This window comes from Betta splendens, chromosome 21 (genome assembly GCF_900634795.4).
Source record: "Betta splendens chromosome 21, fBetSpl5.4, whole genome shotgun sequence".
Lineage (NCBI taxonomy): Eukaryota > Metazoa > Chordata > Actinopteri > Anabantiformes > Osphronemidae > Betta > Betta splendens.
In genome coordinates this window covers 1,882,314-1,900,919 of record NC_040899.1, presented here as the reverse complement: position 1 = coordinate 1,900,919, position 18,606 = coordinate 1,882,314, and the positions used below count along the sequence as shown (strand labels likewise).

Genomic DNA, 18,606 nt, shown 5'->3' with positions numbered 1-18,606 from the left:
GCGTGTGTGCGTTCGCTGACAAACCAGGACTATAATCACCAATAAAAGAGAAGCCTGGAGCTGAAACCATGCGACCGTGAGGCGATTCATTCGCATAATAACACATCATCGTTAAGCTGTGGTTTCAGTTGCACCTCGTTATCTTTAAAGAGGCCAAACACACGTTTCCACTCAGTGAAGGTGGACAAGGAAGTAGAAAGCAACGAGAAGGACCAGTAAAATAATAGTCTAAATAATAATACTAATACTACTAATAATAGACGTAACCTTCGGACCCCACACCCGTTGAGGCCAATGAGGGGGAAGGGTCCTAACACACACCCTGCACTGGAGCGAGACCACAATGAGCTCTGACCTCAGCTCATCACACTTTTCCTTAATGGCAGAAATCAGTGAAACTCAGCTCCTTGCCTCCGTTGCTAGGGTGTTGCCATGGACACGTCTTTACTGTCCACACCCATATCTGCACTTCTCCTGCATTCATTTTAAATTTGGATGCAGGTCCAGCAGGTACAGATTTTGGAGAAGCGAAGTGGAGCTCTTCTGTTTTCACCAGTGAAGTGGCGTTAAGACACCGGGACCGCGGCTCCAATCAAAACATCAGCTTTCAAAAAGTGAACTGCTTAAGATGCTGCACAGATTGTTGGTGAAGGCCGTGACTGATGGATCCACGTAGAACCTGCAGGTCCACAGCTAATAACCTTTAATAATGTAAAATCCATCCATTCATTATTAATGGACACTGCAACGCCACGACTCACATGGTGTGTGTGAGTGTTTGTATCTGCGTGTGTGTGTGTGTGTGTGTATACGTGTGTATGTGTGTCAGCAGGTCTCAGCCTTTGGACAAACTGCTCCACACACAGATTCAGACCCAGGAGTGTCCAGCAGGTCGATGCGTGTTGACCGGTGCCTCCCCATCTCCGTGTGAATTACTAGATTAGAAGCAAAGGCAGCACAGCAGACGGCGACAGAGCAGATAAGGAGCATCTGAACACACAGGAGCCATTTGTCCTCTCTGCTGATGACTGTCCCTGTCGTCAGACGACCGGCCTGTGGACAGATCGCTCACGGATGCTGTGTCCAGTGTGTGACATGAGCTTCGTCTGCATCCCCTCAACCCTCACCTTAAGACTGGACGCAGTCACAGCAGCCTTTCCTTTTGACTCATTTCCACTCGAGGCCCCTTTAGGCGCTGCGCACTGACCTGAGGGAGCGTCTCGCTCCTTCCCTTCACCATTTACATTTTATTAAACAGCGTTTGATATTAAACAGCCACATATCAACCACAATCTAATCAGAGCGTTGTTTAAATGAGAGACGCTCACGGCGCTCAGCCTCATTAAGGCCCAGTCTCAGGTATCTGTCGATCCAAACCACAGGCTGCGGTGCAGTTTTCACACTATTTTCTCTCCGCCTCAAATTTATGCGTAATTTCTTTCAAATAACGTTGACGCCTCGCTGGCGTTTAGCTTCAGGAGGTACAGGCACTTTGGAGTTTTACACTGCGACAGCCAACAAATCAGGTTTCACTCGGATTCTCAGCCAGAAGCAAATCATCCACGTTTTCTTCATTCATTACGCAATTAAAAATGTTCTGAGGTGATTCTGACCCCGTGGAAATGAAGAAAAGGGAACAACTTGAGTCTTTGAATGAATTATTCTGTTCTTTTAGCTTATTTAAATGCACCAGAGGATGAACATGTCGGCATCCCTGTCCTCCAACACGCTGACGGGACTCACCCAGAATGGCCAGCACAGTGTTGTCCTTCAGCACCTCCATGGATCCGGAGCACACGAAGTAGATGGCCTGCAGCGCGTCCCCCTGGCGGATCAGGAACTCTCCGGGGGCGCAGAAGGAGGTCTTGATGATGAGGGAGAGCGAGCGCAGGCAGCCGCGGCTGGCCGACTCGAACAGGGGCAGCTGGAGCAGCTCCTTGTTCAGGTGCATGGCGATGTCGGCCCTCAGCTCATCGGGGAAGTCCTTCAGCAGCTGCAAACAGACAGACGCCTGGTCTGAGTGGGTCGCTCGGAACCGGAGGCGGGAGCGTTAGCGAGCGCCTCACCTCGCTGACGTCGATCCCGTTGTTGACCGACCACGTGGTCTGGAAACACTCCAGCATGCGCTGCTCCAGGGTCTTGGGCAGCCGGTGGACCCTGATGAAGTCCTTCAGGTCCTTGGTGCGCGTGTGGTAGAGCGAGCGGCGCGAGTACATCCTCTGGATGATGGCGGTCACGTTCCCGAACACCACAGCGTGCATCAGCGCTGAGACGGAACAGACGGATGCTCGTCAACCACAGGGTTCAAACGACCCGCTCACAAAGCGCTCCATGCACGAAACTGACAGAATGTTCCTTCAGTTAATTAGAATCAGAGCAAACGTGAACGTGGGCTCATTCAGAATGAACCACATTTAAAGTCACGTTGGGTTTTTTTCAGCTTTTCCTTGTTTAGGCTAAAATGTGACCAATACACGTGAACTGCCAACACTCCACAAGACGCTTCTGTTTAATTTGTTCTATGAATCTACTCTCATCTATTTTTAACTGGGTTCATTAATCAGCCCAAATGAGTTTTCACACGGTCTCATCATTGGATGTCGTTCATCAAACCTCAGACATGAACAGCAGTTGTCACAAACACTAGTTTCTCGCTGCAGGAACTCGAAAGCAACCTGACTCCTGCTTCTGGTCGACGGACGAAGGACAGAAAATGAGCCGTGCATCTGTTACTACGTCCTTACAGACAAACCTGAGATGACGCTCGTCGTTTAGCACCAGGACCAACTGTCCTCAGCTGTGATGAGCTTGAAGCGAGACCTTTCTTACCGCCTATGAGCATGGTGCAGATGGAGAAGATCTTCTCAGAGTCCGTGTTCGCTGACACGTTTCCAAATCCCACGCTGGTCAGGCTGCTCAGCGCAAAGTACAGCGAGGTCACGTAGCTGCTACGCATGGATGGACCGCCCCCCAGCAGCCCGGACCCGGGACCCGGACCCGACGCATTCCTGTAGTAGTGACTGGAGTTCCAGGAGGTGGAACCTCCCACCTCTGACCCCGACGGGTTCCACTGGCTGCTGTTGGCCGGGACCGTGGGCGGCACCAGTGTTGTCAGGGGGGACAGGAAGTAGGGGGTCCCCAGACGCTTGGCCAGCTCATGGAGCCAACCTGAGAGAGAGAGAGAGAGAGAGAGAGAGGGGAGGGGGAGAGAGACAGAAAGAGAGAGAGAGAGACAGAAAGAGAGAGAGAGAGAGAGACAAAGAGAGAGAGGGAGAGAGACAGAAAGAGAGATAGAGAGAGACAAAGAGAGAGAGAGAGAGAGAGAGAGAGAGAGAAAGAAGAAGAGATAAGAGAACCAAGATAAGAGTGAGAATACTAAAGCTATATAGATAAAATATATTATATTATATATTATAAGATCTTTACCTGTTTTATTATCTATAGAGAACTAGATCGTATATATATATATATAGAATTTCTATACTTAATAATATAATATACCATATATATACATAAGATCTATTATATAAAATTAGACATTATATCTATACATAAATAATATATACAAATATCTAACTAATATTTATAGACAGAATATATCTATAATACACAATATCCATCTATCTATTGTATTCTCTCCCATCGTTATCCTTCTCTCACCTCCCATCTTCTCTTCGCAGCTACCCTATCTCTCCCCTCAACTCTCTCTCGTCTTATCTCTTCTCTAGTTATCTTCCATAAAACTAATACAGTACCCTACTCCCATCAGCTCAATTGTTCATTTCTAATAAGTCGTTTTAACAACATAACAAGGTTTTTAAAAATTATGACAGCGCAGGGTTACAATGAGACAAAATAACCATTTTCAAAAGTTCAAAAAAAAGAAACAAGAAACAAAAAAACATAGCGCAATGGTGGACAAAACTCTGTTAAAAAACTCATCCATATCCATATCTCGGCTTATTTGAGCATATTTTTCTTCAACCTAACTCATACTTTCCTCTACCATCACCCATCCCTGACCTGCTTCTCTGCAGCTACCACTTTTTACATTGTTCCTGATTTAACATTTCTATATCCTTTCGTTCTTGCCTTTTCCCACAGTTGACATATCAGCAACTTCACTTCCATTTACAGTCTCAACTTCAGCCTGTTTAGACCGTTCGTTGTCAGTCTCGACCACAGTGTCTCCACTCACTACTTTTGTTTCACCACCACCGGCCTCCTCCTGCTTGTCTGCACCTCCTCCACCGTCCTCCCGTCCGTCTGCACCTCCTCCACCGTCCTCCCGTCCATCCTCTCCTCCATCCTGCTCCTTTCCTCCGCGCTGGGCCTCTCCTCCTGCTTGTCTGCACCTCCTCCACCGTCCTCCCATCCATCCTCTCCTCCGAGCTGGAAGTTGCCCCCAGCTTTGTCTGAACAGGCTCTGACTAAATGTCCCTCTTTGCCACATCCAAAGCATTTCATAGTCTCTGACGTTATGAACAGCACATAGTCGTAGTCATCAATTCTGAGCCTAAAGCCCAGATTCAGTTCTTCCTCCTTGTTGTTAAGGACCATGTAGACCTGACGCCTGTGAGAAATCACGTGACGCAGTTCCCACTGTTTACAGCCCGATGGTAACTTTTTAATGGGAGAGACTATTTTTCCGTGCCTGGACAGTTCTTTTCTCAACAGTTCGTCGCTGATGAAAGGAGGGACGTTGGACACCGTTACCTTTTTAGCAGGTTGCGTGAGAGGAGACACGGAGATTGGAATCACCCGTTGATAACGATGGCCGTGTTCGATGACTTTGTGGACTTTATCAACACTGTCCAGAAAAATGACCACTGCCTCCGTTCATTCTCGCAGGCTGATTTTAGGCTGAGCGGACCGACCACCGCAGCCACAACCAACCGCGCACTTCGTCACAGAAAAGCGAGAAGCAGCGGCCGATCCTCAGGCCGTGCTTCCGCGTTAGCTCGGTTAGCATCATGCTAGGCACCGGCCGGAAGTCCTGCACCTGCAGACGCCGGCGGCGAAAAACACGGAAAAAAAACCCTCAAAAAACACCCCCCAACCCTCAATATGTGCACACAAAAACAATAAAAAACAACTTCACCGAAAACACCCTCATGAGTACAAAAGCAAATACTAATTCGAATGCACATCAAAAAAACAGGTTTAAATAAATCGCTCCGTCGACAACTACACTCTCACACTCACACGCTCGCCACCTCACTCATGAGAGGAGAGAGAGAAGAGGGAGAGAGAGAGAGAAGAGGGAGTAGAGAGAGAGGGAGAGGGGATAGGAGAGCGAGAGAAAGATGGCGCATCGATAGAGAGATACTCTACCTCTTTATCTATAGACTCTATAACTCTAGGTCATCTCAAGCTCTCTAGCTCGTTCGCTCGCTCTCTCCCAGCTTGCTCTCCGCTCGTTATCTCTCCCCCCCGCTTTCGCTCTCTATCTCTCTCGCTCTCTGGTTCTCTCCTCTCTCTTGTCTCTCTCTCTCTCCCCTCTCTCTCGCGCCTCTTTCTCTGTCTCTCGCTCCCTCTCTCTTACGTTTCCTCTCTCTTCCTCTCTCCCTCCTTTCTCTCTCTCTGCTCTCTCTCTCTCTCCATCCCTCTCTCCCTCTCTCTCTCTTTTCGCTCTCTACTCTCTCTCTCTCCCTCTTTTCTCTCTCTCTCTCTCTCTCTTTCTCTCCCTCTCTCGCTCCTCTCTCGCCCTCTTTCTCTCTCTCTCTTTCTCTTCTCCTCTCCCTCTCTCTTTCTCTCGCCTCTCTCCCGCTTTCTCTCCCTCTCTCTCTCCCCTCTTTCTCTCTCCTCTCCCTCTCGCTCTCTTTCTCTCTCTCTCTCTCGTTTCTCTTTGTTCTCTCCCCCCTTTCCTCTCTCTCTCTCTCCTCCTCTCCCTCTTTCTCTCTCTCTCTCTCTTAGCCTCCCTCATCTCTCTCTCTCTCTCTCTCCTACAATGACGCCACTTTTACCTAACATATTTATTTTGGTTCCTCTTCTTTCTTAACATTTACTGTAATAAATAATGGACTATTTACTATTAATAGTGGTTTGATGATGGACATATAATAATGTGCCAGTGTTTCTTCTTGTGAATAAAATGTGATACACACAGACAACAAACGCAGTAAATATACAAAAAGGAGCAGGTGCAAGTAATTATTGAGACTTGTTGTTTGTTAGTGGACGAGTGAAGCAGTGAAACCACTGGCAGTGGAATCAGAAGCACTGGGAGACCTAACTATGAATAAAACAACATAGCTTGATCTGCAGCAGCACTGACCTTATGTTGGTGTGCGAGTTCTCAGACTGAGACCAGCCTGGCAGCATAAATAACCAGAAGTGACAACTGAGGTGTGAGCAGAGTCTCAGTCAAGCAGCCAAATCAACAATATCACAGCATTTAACACCTGAGTAGCTCCTTAATCACTGAGCCGTTAGCACAACTTAACCTCCTGAGGCTCATCCTGAGGAAACGGGGACCTGACTCCAGGCTTGTTTTGAATTCACAACGACACCTGTGGATCAAAACAAAGCTTGTGTCTGACACGGGATGTGAAGGCATCACTGATGTCCCTGTGAACCACACAAATAAATTATGATCCTTTCACTTTTCGTCTAATTGCATGCATGCGGATTAAGATGTGAGATGCTGTTATAAATGTCCTTCACACAACAGGTAACGTAGTCGTGAGTCAGACGGGTTCTACAGCTGCTGGAGAACAGGGAACCGCAGAGAACAGCCACTGTTCCCACAGATGATGCAAATCTCCATCTAAATCAGCTGCAGCGCTGCCTCCTTCTCTGCTGGAGCTGTCCGTGGTGCTGAATGCCTGCGTTTCCTTTCGGACTCGCTGAACTCTTTCTCCTTAATGGTAGCTAAAATCTATTTGCTGTGTGGAAACCAGTGGCAGAGGAAGGTTAACCGATGGCGTTCTCCAGTAGGACCTCAGAGCATCGCTGGGGTTTACAGTCAATTTGTACAATTTCCATGAAAAAGCAAGATGCCTGCGACGGATGCACAGGGGCACTTAGTTGCATTCCAAGTCCTCAGAGGGTTCGGGCTCTCAGCGTTTTCCCAGTCAGGGCTGATCAGCCCCTGGATTGTTAGGAAACATTCGCTCTAATTGTGCAATGATTCTGTGGAGGCTGCTTCACCACATGGTGCCACCACATTGTTTGGAAAACAAGCAGTTTGTGAGGTATGGAAAGTGGTTCATTGAGGCTGCAGAGCTTCTAATAAGGCTGTGTCTTTCAACAGTGTTAAATCTGAGCATATTCAAGTCTTTTAGAAAGCAGCTGATTGACTTTGCTTCCAGGCGACATTATTACGCTGCCTGAAATCCTCCAATACTATCAAAACAGAGGAACGGCTCCTTTGGTGCAGAGAAACAGTAAGAAACAAAGCCTGCTTCTGTAAAGACGGAGCAGCTGCAGGGTCCGTGACGCACTCATCCCATAATGTGCCATCACTCGCTTGACGACGACATCACCATCCACAAAGAGAAGTCACTATAGACAACAGTGGTGGCGGTGAAATGTTGCTCCACCTTATCAGAGCCTGGTTCCAGCTGACACATTGTGTGTTTAGGAGCCAGGCCTGCTCCACTGGAGATAACACTGTTGTCACTGCTGTTTATCCCTGTCAGCCGTCCTGAAGCAGCCTCTCCACTCCACCAGCGCGAGCACACTGAACCAGAACACAGATCCACACTTCTGGATGGTGGTGCAGTTCCTCAAAAAACTTCAAGTAAGACATTAAAAATGAAACAAGGCTGCAGTCTGTCTGAGCGGCAGGTGTCTCTGCAGACGCTGCTGACAGGACTGACTGGAGCAGAGCTTGTGAGTGAAGGCTCCTGCCTGTCACTGTGGCTCCACCAGAGCCGTGGCCGGTGAATTATTGAGAGTCCTGCAGACACAGACCTTCGCTCTGCCACCAGACGGTCGACGGACGCGTCTGCAGCCGCTGCATGCTGATATGAGACACGTGTGAGGTCTGCGCTGACACCGCCAGGCTTCCTGTGCTTTGTCTGAGAGCGAGACCAGCACAAAGAGCCGGTTCATCATGTGACTCGACAACGCGTGAAGAGCAGGTCGAATGACGCCGCGCTCTTTGTCCCAGTGAAAGCAGTTTAAGGTCCGCAGCCTGTCGCTTTGCATGTGTTTACTGCTACAAAAATCACGCGCTGCGCGTTGTTTCACCTTTCATCTCTCCCCGCATGATCTGCATTTCTTCCTCAATCTCTATGGCTGGTGCAACGTCAACAGAGCCCTGTCTTATTAAAAGCATCAGTTGTGTTTCAAATGGAGACAAATGTTTGCTGTCCTCCTGCAAACGGACGCGGAGTCAGGATCAACGGCGTCGCTCTCTGAGCGCCAGGAACTGGAACGTGCAGCAGGTTTCATTGAGCGCAGCCAGACTTTAGCAAAAAAAAAGTAGGAATGACGTTCCATGCAGCCTGCTCTCCACAGCCCCACTGTGATTGGCCGAGGACAAAACGTGAAGCACCTCTGAGAGTGACCCAGTGTTTCTAACGCTGATGCTGTAGAATTGTCCATTTAGGTCCAAATCAAGTTCCAGTTCCGGGAAATTTACAGTCCATTGAGAGGAACAGCTAAAAGCTGGAGTCCGAGCCTTTTACAGAACACAAACCGTAAAGTCGCTTCGCGGCTGATTCTGCCACTTTCAACCCACAGACACTAAATTTAGACCTACGCAGTCGACCGTCTGTATCTGCTGGAACATTTCATTTGGCCTCGATGACGTGACAGTAGGCAGCTTCGCTTGGCGACGTCTCTGCAGAACGTCCTTTCATTCAAAGCAACAGGTTTCCAGAACCTTTCAGCACCTGGAGACACGTTCTGCAGCGTTTTGCTCATCCGTGTGTGAAGGTTCTATCACGTGGTTCTGACACACAGCCGGTCCACTAGAACCCAGGTTGGTGGACACCCCTGGTTCCGGACTGCAACCCGCCCATTCCCAGTCTAACACCAGATGCAGTACAGTAATAATGAAGGGCACGGCTCACCGATCTCCCAGGAACCGGGGCTCTCGATCTCCCTGCGGCCGATGAAGTACCAGACGCAGGCCATCCAGTGGGCGAGCAGCGCGAACATGGACATGAGCAGCGTGAGGACCACGGCGCTGTACTGGGAGTAGCGCTCCAGCTTCTGGAGCAGCCGCAGGAGCCGCAGCAGCCGGACCGTCTTCAGCAGGTGGACCCCGAAGTACTGCACACAGACGGGAGGAAACGTGAAGACACAACGAGCCGAGCTGCAGACAGACAGACAGACAGACAGACGGACGGACGGACGGACGGACGGACGGACGGACGGACGGACGGACGGACAGACAGACAGGCAGGCAGACAGGCAGGCAGGCAGCTGCACGGCCAGACCGACAGACAGACAGACAGACGGCAGGCAGACAGGCAGACAGACAGACAGCGACAGACAGACGGACCGGACGGACGGGGACGGACGGGCGGTGCGGGCGACGGACGACGACGGACGGATGCAACGACAGCCAGAAGACAGACAGGCAGGCCGGCAGGCAGGCAAGACAGACAACATGACAATACAGACACACAGACAGAACACACAGACAGGCAGACGACGGAATGGACGTGACGACAGACAGGCAGACAGATCAGACAGACAGACAGGAGTCCAGGAGCAGGCAGACAGACAGACAGACAGACAGACAGACGGACAGCAGACAGACAGACAGACAGACGGACAGACAGACAGACAGACAGGCAGGCAGGCAGGCATGCAGGCAGGCAGGCAGACAGACAGACAGACAGACAGACGGACAGATGGACAGACACACAGACACACAGACTCCAGTTCATTCAGTCAACACAAGCACACTAAAAGGAGACTCACCACGCTGACGTTGAACGCATAGAGCAGGTCAAAGGGCAGAGCGGCAATGAGGTCCACAAAGAGCCAGGTGGTGACGTAGTGAACGCAGATGGAGCGGGCGTCGTACACGACCTGACCCGACGTGCTCACAAAAGTAGTTCGAAAGTTCAGCACAATGTCTGCAGAGGACGACAACAACAGCACCAGCTGATCGCTCACACGGTAACCACGGTAACGGGCCACATGCACGCAGCGGGTCAGAACAGGAGACGAAGACGTGAATGATCAGCATCTGTGGGCTCATGAAAACGCTTTCATGCAGAAGTTCCCCTAAAACAGCAACGTGATCATGAGCCTCAAAGCTTCAGGGGTCAAAGGTCGAAGGCGTTTAACAGTTCAACCGACCAAAGAAGGCGTCGAAGGAGCTGGAGACGCGTCTGTTCACTGGTGAACGCGCCCCATACTCGATTCTCAGCGTCCTATTAGTTCTAACAAATGCGATATTGACTGACAGCAGTTTGCCTGTTAACTTGTGTTGCCTTGTTTAATTCCACTGGACAGTGTTATTGACGGAGGTGCTCGCTCCTCTCCATCGTTTCCATCTGGGCCAATCAGAAACACTTCCCCCAGGGACAAACTGCTGTTCTCTAGGAAACGTGAGTGGCGATGGCCTCGTACCCTCTGACCGACTAACAACGTGAAGGAGCTTTTCTCGCAGCTGATGATGCAGGTCCGGCCTCACTGAATTAAAGGCGCGACCCTCTCAGTCGCTACTGGAGTAAGTGCTGCATGAGCCTCTTCAGGTTCCGTCACTGTCTTTAACTGTTTCCCTCCTTCTCCAAACCCCGCTCTGAAACTGGTTTCCTTCCTTCCCGCTCTGGCTACAAACACAAAGACCATTTACTACGCACACATTATTGGGTCTCCTCTCACCTAAAATGAAGAGGATCTCCACCAGGATGTCGCTGACGCTGGGCGGGCTCCGGGGGGCGCTGCTGCTGCCGTCGTCCCGGCCTCCCACCACCGTGAAGCACACGTTGTAGGGCACGGTGACGGCCACGTAGAAGGTGGCCAGCAGGATGAGCCAGTCCCAGCCGGCCTTGAAGGTCCCGTAGTGGAGCAGGATGAAGCGGGACTTCTGAATGGCTGCTACCTTGTACTCCGGGATCGGAGGCTTCTCCCCAAACATGTTCTGGATGGGATGAAAGGGAGGCAGAGCCACACATGAAACCAGAGGGACCTGACTGCATCGCTGCTCCTTCTGTGTGTGAAGACGCAGCTGCAAACTTAGAGTTAAGTTGGATGAAGCGGAGCCTGAGCCCCGTCTACAGCGGCTGAGGGTGGAGGGAGCTTTGACCTCTGACGGTGTCTGTGCTCAGCGCTCACGTTTGAGTTGGGTCACGGCGCTGAGGGACTCACGTTGTTGATCTTGAGCTTGCTCTTGTCCTGCTTCTGCAGGTGTCCTGACAGGTGGTAGAGCACGGCCCGGCTGCGGCGCCGGTTGGCGTTGAAGCCCGGGGGGTGAGTGACCCGGTGCACCTCCAGACCCGTCTCCTCATCTGTGGACGACAGAACAGGCTGAGCGGCGGCTCAGAACCGGAGCAGGTTCTGCCTCCGCTCCAGGACGGAACCAGGTGTTCTGTCCCAGGCGCGCGACTGCAGCTGTTCTACAGATGTTCTACAGATGCTACACAAAGGAACAATCACATGGTGGATTTGAGCTTTTGGCCTGGTTTGGATGGATAAGATCTGGGAGTAGTTGATCTGTAGATGAGGGATGTGTAAATTAGGAGTTAATCCGTCTCTCCCTGTTCTCCTCATTTCCACTTCACATTTCCTGCGTCTCCTGATCAGCGCTGCCACGCCCGGCGACTCTCCGCCCTCTTAACCAAATCATTTTCATCTCAGAGCTGAAATGTGATTTGTTCATAATATCTAGAAACTGATTCCAAACTGGTGAGTGAAGCAGCTGCGTCTCTGACCGTTTCACCACCAAGTGGCTTTGAAACGTAGAACTGATCAGATCCGGGGTGAAGTTTGAGAAGCGACAGCGCTTTCTCAGCGTGATGACTCGTGCTCATCCTGATCAAAGCACAGATCTCCTACATGACGTGTTTATGTCACCACAGCCAGACGCCCATCAGGACCACGAGGCCTAATTAAGGCTCTGGAGGCACCAGACGCAGCTTCTGGGTCCGTGTGGGTCCGTGTGAGGAGGTTCTGGTCTGCGCTGCGTCCTCGTCTGCTCCGTCCTGTCTCTGCAGCTGCTCTTCATGCTCTTCAGCTGTTTCAGATTGTTCTGAGCAGCTTTTCAGCATATCCACTGTGTTCTGCTGGGAGGCGCAGTGTGCTAATGGGCAGACACGCTAAATTATTAACGGCAGCACAGCAGCTACTGAGCAGAACCGCCGGCCTCCGTCCTGTCTCCTTCGTTCCAAACATTAAACTAGCCTGCGTTTAATTAACATAATGCTCAGTGTGTGATGCTTGAACCACGTTGCAGTGAGTCACACACTGACCCTGCTCTTTCCTTTCCACTCCTCTGTTTGTCCTCTGTGCAGCGAGCTGCACCGCGTTTCCTTGGTTGATGTAGAATAAACTGGTGTCCTCTCTTTCTCCTCTTTTTCCTCCCTCCTCTCTCGTTCCGTCGTGCCCCCAACCCTTCATACGCCCAAACGGTTAGACACGGTTTGACACTTGGGGGCTAAATTCACTCCGTTTATATTGTTCTTTTTGCTGCTTCTCGTCCGTTGTGTCCCGCTCGTTTCACAGTGTCGCCCCTCCGTTTCTACGTTTGGTTTGATGTTCAGTGCGTTGGTTCTCCCCGTGCTGCCCCTCTACTATTCCTCCACTTGTAAGTGCTTTTCCATTTACGCTGAGTGGCTCGTTCACAGCCTCCCCCTCTGTTCTTCCTTTTTGTTTTTAACGCTGCAGCAGCAACAGGAAGCGCTCGGTCCTGCGCCGCGTCACCCACCTGTCTCTGGTCCTTGTTCAGGGTCCTGGTCCTTCTTCTTGTCTGTGATGTCTTTGTGGGACACCAGGAATAAAACCACTTCCCCCTTTTCATTTTTAATGGGAACGATGTCCAGGAGACACCAGAACTTTGTGCCTGCGGACGCAAACACAGTCAGTGGTGAAGAGAAACTCAACACAAACACAAACAAGCAGAGCTACAAGCAGCTTCATCTTCGTGCACACAGATTTTCAGCCACACACACATTTGATGCATGTTTGTGTCAAAGCGTTCGTGTAGGTTTGGCGCTGATGAAGGGCAGCAGTCAGTGTGATCGTTTTGCAGCAGAATAGTGGCCTCCGTGGCCTCCGTCACCTCCGTCACCTCCGTCACCCTCACTCACCCTCACTGACCCTCACTGACCCTCACTCACCCTCACTCACCCTCACTCACCCTCACTCACCTGAGATCTGCGTTCTCTGCTGTGTGTTCACAGTCTCTGACACCCAACAACTGTGTGGACGAGCGCAATGAAAACACACTGAGGCCTTTGTCCTCGTGTCTCTGTGACGGCGACAACACTTGAAACAGCTCGTGTTTGAGTCCTCCAACAACATTTAGGTTTGAACAGACATGACTTTGTGCGTTAACGTGTTTGTAACTGTTCCTGTTCGACACGTCTCTCACACAGACGTGAACCTGTGGAAGCTTCATGCTGTCTGTCAGGAGGCAGAGATGTGTTTATTCTCCCCAGGTCGACTAATGTGAGCTCATGAAGCGCTGATAAAAGCATGAAAGCCTTCTAATGTGTGACTGCTGTGTGTTTTATGAGCCTCTGTTGCAGGTTTGTATCTCGGAGGAGCAGCTGTGTCCACGTCTGCGTCCTCTACATCAATATCTGCCTCTCGCTGCTCGTACTTTTTAATTTGTGGACAAAGCCTCCTCTTTAGCTCCTCGCTCATCTTTCTCCCTTTTATCGGTTGATTAAATATTAACGCAGTGGATGAATGAGAGCAGGATTTTCTCATGCTGTTCTCACATCTATTACTTCAGTTCATTTTAAATGACTGCTTTGCTCGGCGACTGCTGAAGTGAAGCGTGTGGTGAATGCGGCCGAGCGGCAGCGCCTTCAAATGTGAGGCACAGATGTTACTGCACATGTGGGACAACGCCTTCATTTCTCAGACCTCTCTCAGATAAGAGGAGAAAAGCCTTCATTACCCTCCTTCTTGTAGAAGACCAGCTCGGTCTTGAACTCCCTCCGGTCGTCCAGCGCTCCTTGGATCTGGGCCGTCAGCCTGTCGCTGGTCTCCGGCCCGTACAGGAAGTGGCAGGCGCAGCTCTTCTGCATGAGCTCGGCCCGAGCGTAGCCCGTGAGTTCACAGAAGCCGTCGGAGCAGTAGACGATGGGGTAGAGCGACTGCACCTGGGCGTTCCCCAGGACGAAGTTGCTGTCTAGAAGGAGAGCGGAGATCAATACGACTGAACTGAACGCGTGTCACGGTTGAATTCATTAACCTTTAATTTTGCTTAAAACAAAAGGGACCAAAAAGCTTAGGAGCAGTTTCTCAGCTTGAATCCCACTGTCCGTGCACCCAGAATCAGCATTAAAGCAGGACCCTCACCGTGTTCCAGGAAGTCTCAAACTGCTCATTCCTGTCAGAATATTCACGCTGGTGCACATGAAAGCTGACTTGTTGTGAAAGAGGAGACAGCGTTGCTGCCGTTTCCAGGGCGAGGACATTGATCGGGTGGAGTAAACACTGTCAGGAGTCATCACAAGCCCCTGTGAGGTTTCATTAAGGTCCGCAGCCAATAGCACGCCTGCCCTGAGCACCAGTCACCAGCAGTGCAGCGGGTGAACGGCGACCGGCTCACTGAGCACGTCTGGATATGGAGCCAGCTTTGCTCTGCAGCTGCTAGTGTTGCAGTCACCTGATCTCAGACACAGAGGAACCGGAGCGGTGGCGGTTCCCAGAAACACCTGATCAGGTGATGGGTCCCCTTTCTGGCTGCACACAAACTAAACAGCAGCTTCGCTGGATCCCTTTGGCTCCATGCTTCCTCTGCCCGTGGGTCCGGTGGGGACCTGTGATGTCATCCAGTGCTCTGAGCCTGGATATGCTGCCAGGCAGGAGACCAGGGCTGAGACAGAGCAGAATGAGCGACACACAGCAGCGGCAGGAGGCTGCTCCACATCTGGAGCCTGAACACATGTGGCCGGTAAATTGGAATCACACCCAGTTGATGTTTATCGTATGGTGGGACCTGGATGCTCTGAAGCCGACTGTTACTGTTACTGTAGGAGGAAACCACTGATTGTTCTCGTACATTTGCACACACATCCATCATTTATCATAGGCTGCGCTCTGATTGCGGCGGAGAGGCTGCTCTCCAGGCCACTGTGGCTCATCAAGAGAGCAGCCAGCTGGTTCAGGAGCTTCGCCTGGATGGTGCCGCTTCAAAGCGTATTTTAGGATGAGTCACAGACAGTTTGGCAAACCGGAGTCAACTGAAGGACTCGCTTTAATATCGGATTTGTGTTATAAAACTGCAAATGAACGCTGGGCCGCTTTTTCCTTCAGCTGTGAGTCATTTGGAATCAGAGCCCTCCGAGCTGCTCAGAGAGCGAAGCATCAACAAACGCTCTTCACCTCTCCCATTAAAACGTTACAAAACCACTCTTCTCTCGTCTGCCTGATCAGGTCCTCAGCCGCTTCGCCGCATTTCAACAACGCCATATGAACTGAATTTTCCCTGCACTCTGTTCTGTGTCAAATGTTGTAAAGACTAGTAGATCATTGTCCCTGGATCAAGAGCTCCTGATGACATACGAAAACACACAGAATGACTGAAAACACGGCTTCTGTAGATTTAATATGGTGGTGTCTGATCTTGAGTTCAGGTGAGCGATTGCGAAGCATGTTTTTATTTATATAAACCAAACCAAAGGCGAAGGTGCTGCATTTGTACAGTATGAGCAGATAGTTCAGGCAGAAGCTTCGCTGTCACTGTGGTAGAGCTTTCACCCCCAGTTCAATCCCTCCATTTCTTGTGGTCACCACCATTCTCTGGATGCGCTCATTCTGTCCTTTCTCTTCTCCAAGTTTGCTTGTGTCTTGCTGGTTGAACGTGTGTGATGTGAATTACAAAGGAGCAGCGCTGCGTCTGCAGCTCCTGTGTTGAGCGTCGGACTCATCTGAGCCTCTTGTTTATGTGTCTGTCGCTGTAAAAAGGCGGCTGAACGATGGACGAACGAGAAAAAAGATAAAAACGAATAAGACAAATAATAATTCTCCTATAAATAGAATAAGATAATAAGACAAATAAACAGAAGCTTGTTTATGATCAAGAAAAGCCAGTTAGCACCGGCTGTGTTTTTTCTGTCCTACACACTGTAGGTTTCCTTGACTTGTCAGAACTCGGAGCAGGTTTTAGAAATTAGAAATGAAGATGACGATGGTGCTTGTGCACGCAGACAGAGCTGCTGGTGGTGGAATCCTGCAGTGTGACGCGAAGACGCCCCAGAGGAAACTCAGGAACACGTCCCGTCACGCGTTTAGGTCTCCTTAGCAACTACAGACTGAGTCACTGTCAGCGCATCCAGATCAGTGGAGGTGACTCACTGTAACGCACGTCAGGGTCTGTAAAAAGCTGGCTTCCACAGCAGAAGTTGGTTTCTGTCAAACACCACTACCCTCTGATGTTCGGCTACTTGAGCACGTAGAAGCAAAAGCAAAGGGTTTTTTAGAAAGATGATTCCCATCTGGTCAGAAAAGCTCGTTTGTGCGCCGTGATTTACTCTTCGTGAACTGTCCAGGGCGTGTTTGATTTGTTGTCCCTTCATTTCCACATCCCATAAACTTGCAGCCGTGCGTGGGTCGTTAATCTCATCAAACCACCAGCAGTGATCCACCCGACGTCTGACAGGCCCCCGATCAGGACCACAGCCGCTTTAACCGCGCACCGTCCGTCACTGTGTGCTGGACGGGATGTTCCACTTCCACCAGGTGGACACTGGCCTGGACTCTGCAGGCACTGCAGTATGTGGGAAGGTGAGAGGATTAAAGTGATGCTCTCTTGCTACCACATCAAAGCTGCGTCCCAGCCAGGCTGGACCCCCACCGCTTCTAATCTGCCACAGACCCACACAGACGCGCGCAGTGTCACACTCACCTAGGAAATGACCAGGCTACGATACAGTACGTTTGCTTGATTTCAGCAGGACTCGAAGCCCCTGGAAGAGTTTCACGAGCTCAGCACTTTGAGCTTCCGTCTGCATCAACAGACCTCAGGCGCTTTGGACAAACGCATCCCAGAGCTGCGTAACACAGCTCCGTTCACTCTGCCACAACACGGACGGCGTGGCTGGATTACAGCAGCATTAGTTACTGCAGACTCCTGGTCACTGCAGCAAGAAATCAACTTCAGCACAAGCGCCACTTCATCTGCTCAGGATCTTATATTAGAACGAGGCTGCAGAAACCTCTGACAGGACGAGCACTGTCCGTGGTGCTGAAAGACCCAGACGCAGCAGTGGCTGAAAGGACAAACATCAAACAACTGCTGCTGATGGACGAGGATGGAAAGAAAGAGCAGCGCTAAAAGTGAAAGTGACCAAGTTAGAGTCAGAAAACCAGAATGACGTGAGTCCGGGGCCACGACCTGCTGCTCTACCGTCAATAAATGACCAAACTCTGCGCCTCGCTCATCTTTCACTCTCATCATGAACCTTCAGTTCAGCATTTTACAGCATATTTAGCCCAGGTTACGTCCGTCCCATTAGCTGTGGCAGTGAAACCTCAGCATCCGGCTGCTGTTGGACTCGTGGCCCTTATTACTGCTCCTCTCCTTGGCAACGCGTGGCCTTTCATCTGCTCGTCGCGCTGCTGCTAAGAGCTCTCTCTGCCCTTTCCTTCCCTTCACCTGGCGTCGCTGGGGCATCTTCCTTAGGCCTTAATGGTGCTGCTCTTGAAGATGTTTTTCATGAAAACTGCTTCAGCAGAATCAGAACATTTACTGTGACATTTTCAAGGTAATAATACGCGTTTGAAGAGTCTGTGCAACAGTTGCTGCATGTTGCGGCGCGGCTGATGATAAACATCCCTCACAACAAGCCGAGCGGCCGTTTCAGGTTATGACAGCTTAATCTTTCTGGAGACAACATCACACGGAACTGTCGCTGCTCGTTGCTCACACTGTTCCTAGACTGTGAACTGTCAAAGGAAATTACGGGAAATAGTCCCTCCACTCGTTTCATGTGTCTCTCTTCCTTCTATTCTTCTGCTGTCTAGTGATTTCTGAGCGCTGCAGAAGCTTCAGCTCATCACACAGTTCGCTCCTGTTTCCTGATCGGTCGTCATTTTATCTGTGATGTCTTTCTTAAAACACTGAACATCCTGTCTGTCCTGTATCCAGCTCAGCAAAGTAAAGCACCGTCGCCTCATGTGAAGCTGGCAACATTTCCACACCATCATGGACAGTTAAACAGGGACTCTGTCTGTCACTTGCAGGCAGCAGCCGAACGAGGCCGGATCAGCTGCGGAACAATGTGTTTGCTAGATGTCGGTGGGACTCTGACCTGCTGCACCGGGAACCTGCCCTCATTGTGATGCATGTCCACGGTCACGGGGCGTGAAGGAGGGTCGGCCTCAGATCTATCCGGCAAAAATGCCTGAAGGTACAACAGCTCCACGGCCTTGATGAATAATCTAAAGCTCTGGCCTGAGGTAACTGGACTGTGTTTATGTGGAGGAGAGATCTGAGGCTCTTTCTGGATTAAAATGACTGAC

At 50.5% G+C, this 18,606-nt stretch overlaps 1 protein-coding gene across 1 annotated transcript in view; it reads right to left on the bottom strand.

The window, feature by feature from the left end:
• kcnh3 (potassium voltage-gated channel, subfamily H (eag-related), member 3) overlaps positions 1-18,606 on the bottom strand; it is a 55,350-nt gene that overhangs the window by 6,630 nt on the left and 30,114 nt on the right. Inside the window, exons 2-10 of the mRNA XM_029136929.3 lie at positions 14,036-14,269; positions 12,836-12,970; positions 11,281-11,420; positions 10,795-11,053; positions 9,883-10,040; positions 9,024-9,225; positions 2,830-3,168; positions 2,067-2,266; positions 1,744-1,993 (exon numbers count right to left, since the gene is read on the bottom strand). Coding sequence (XP_028992762.1) covers positions 1,744-1,993; positions 2,067-2,266; positions 2,830-3,168; positions 9,024-9,225; positions 9,883-10,040; positions 10,795-11,053; positions 11,281-11,420; positions 12,836-12,970; positions 14,036-14,269 — 1,917 coding nt within the window. The remainder of the gene's footprint in view (positions 1-1,743; positions 1,994-2,066; positions 2,267-2,829; positions 3,169-9,023; positions 9,226-9,882; positions 10,041-10,794; positions 11,054-11,280; positions 11,421-12,835; positions 12,971-14,035; positions 14,270-18,606) is intronic.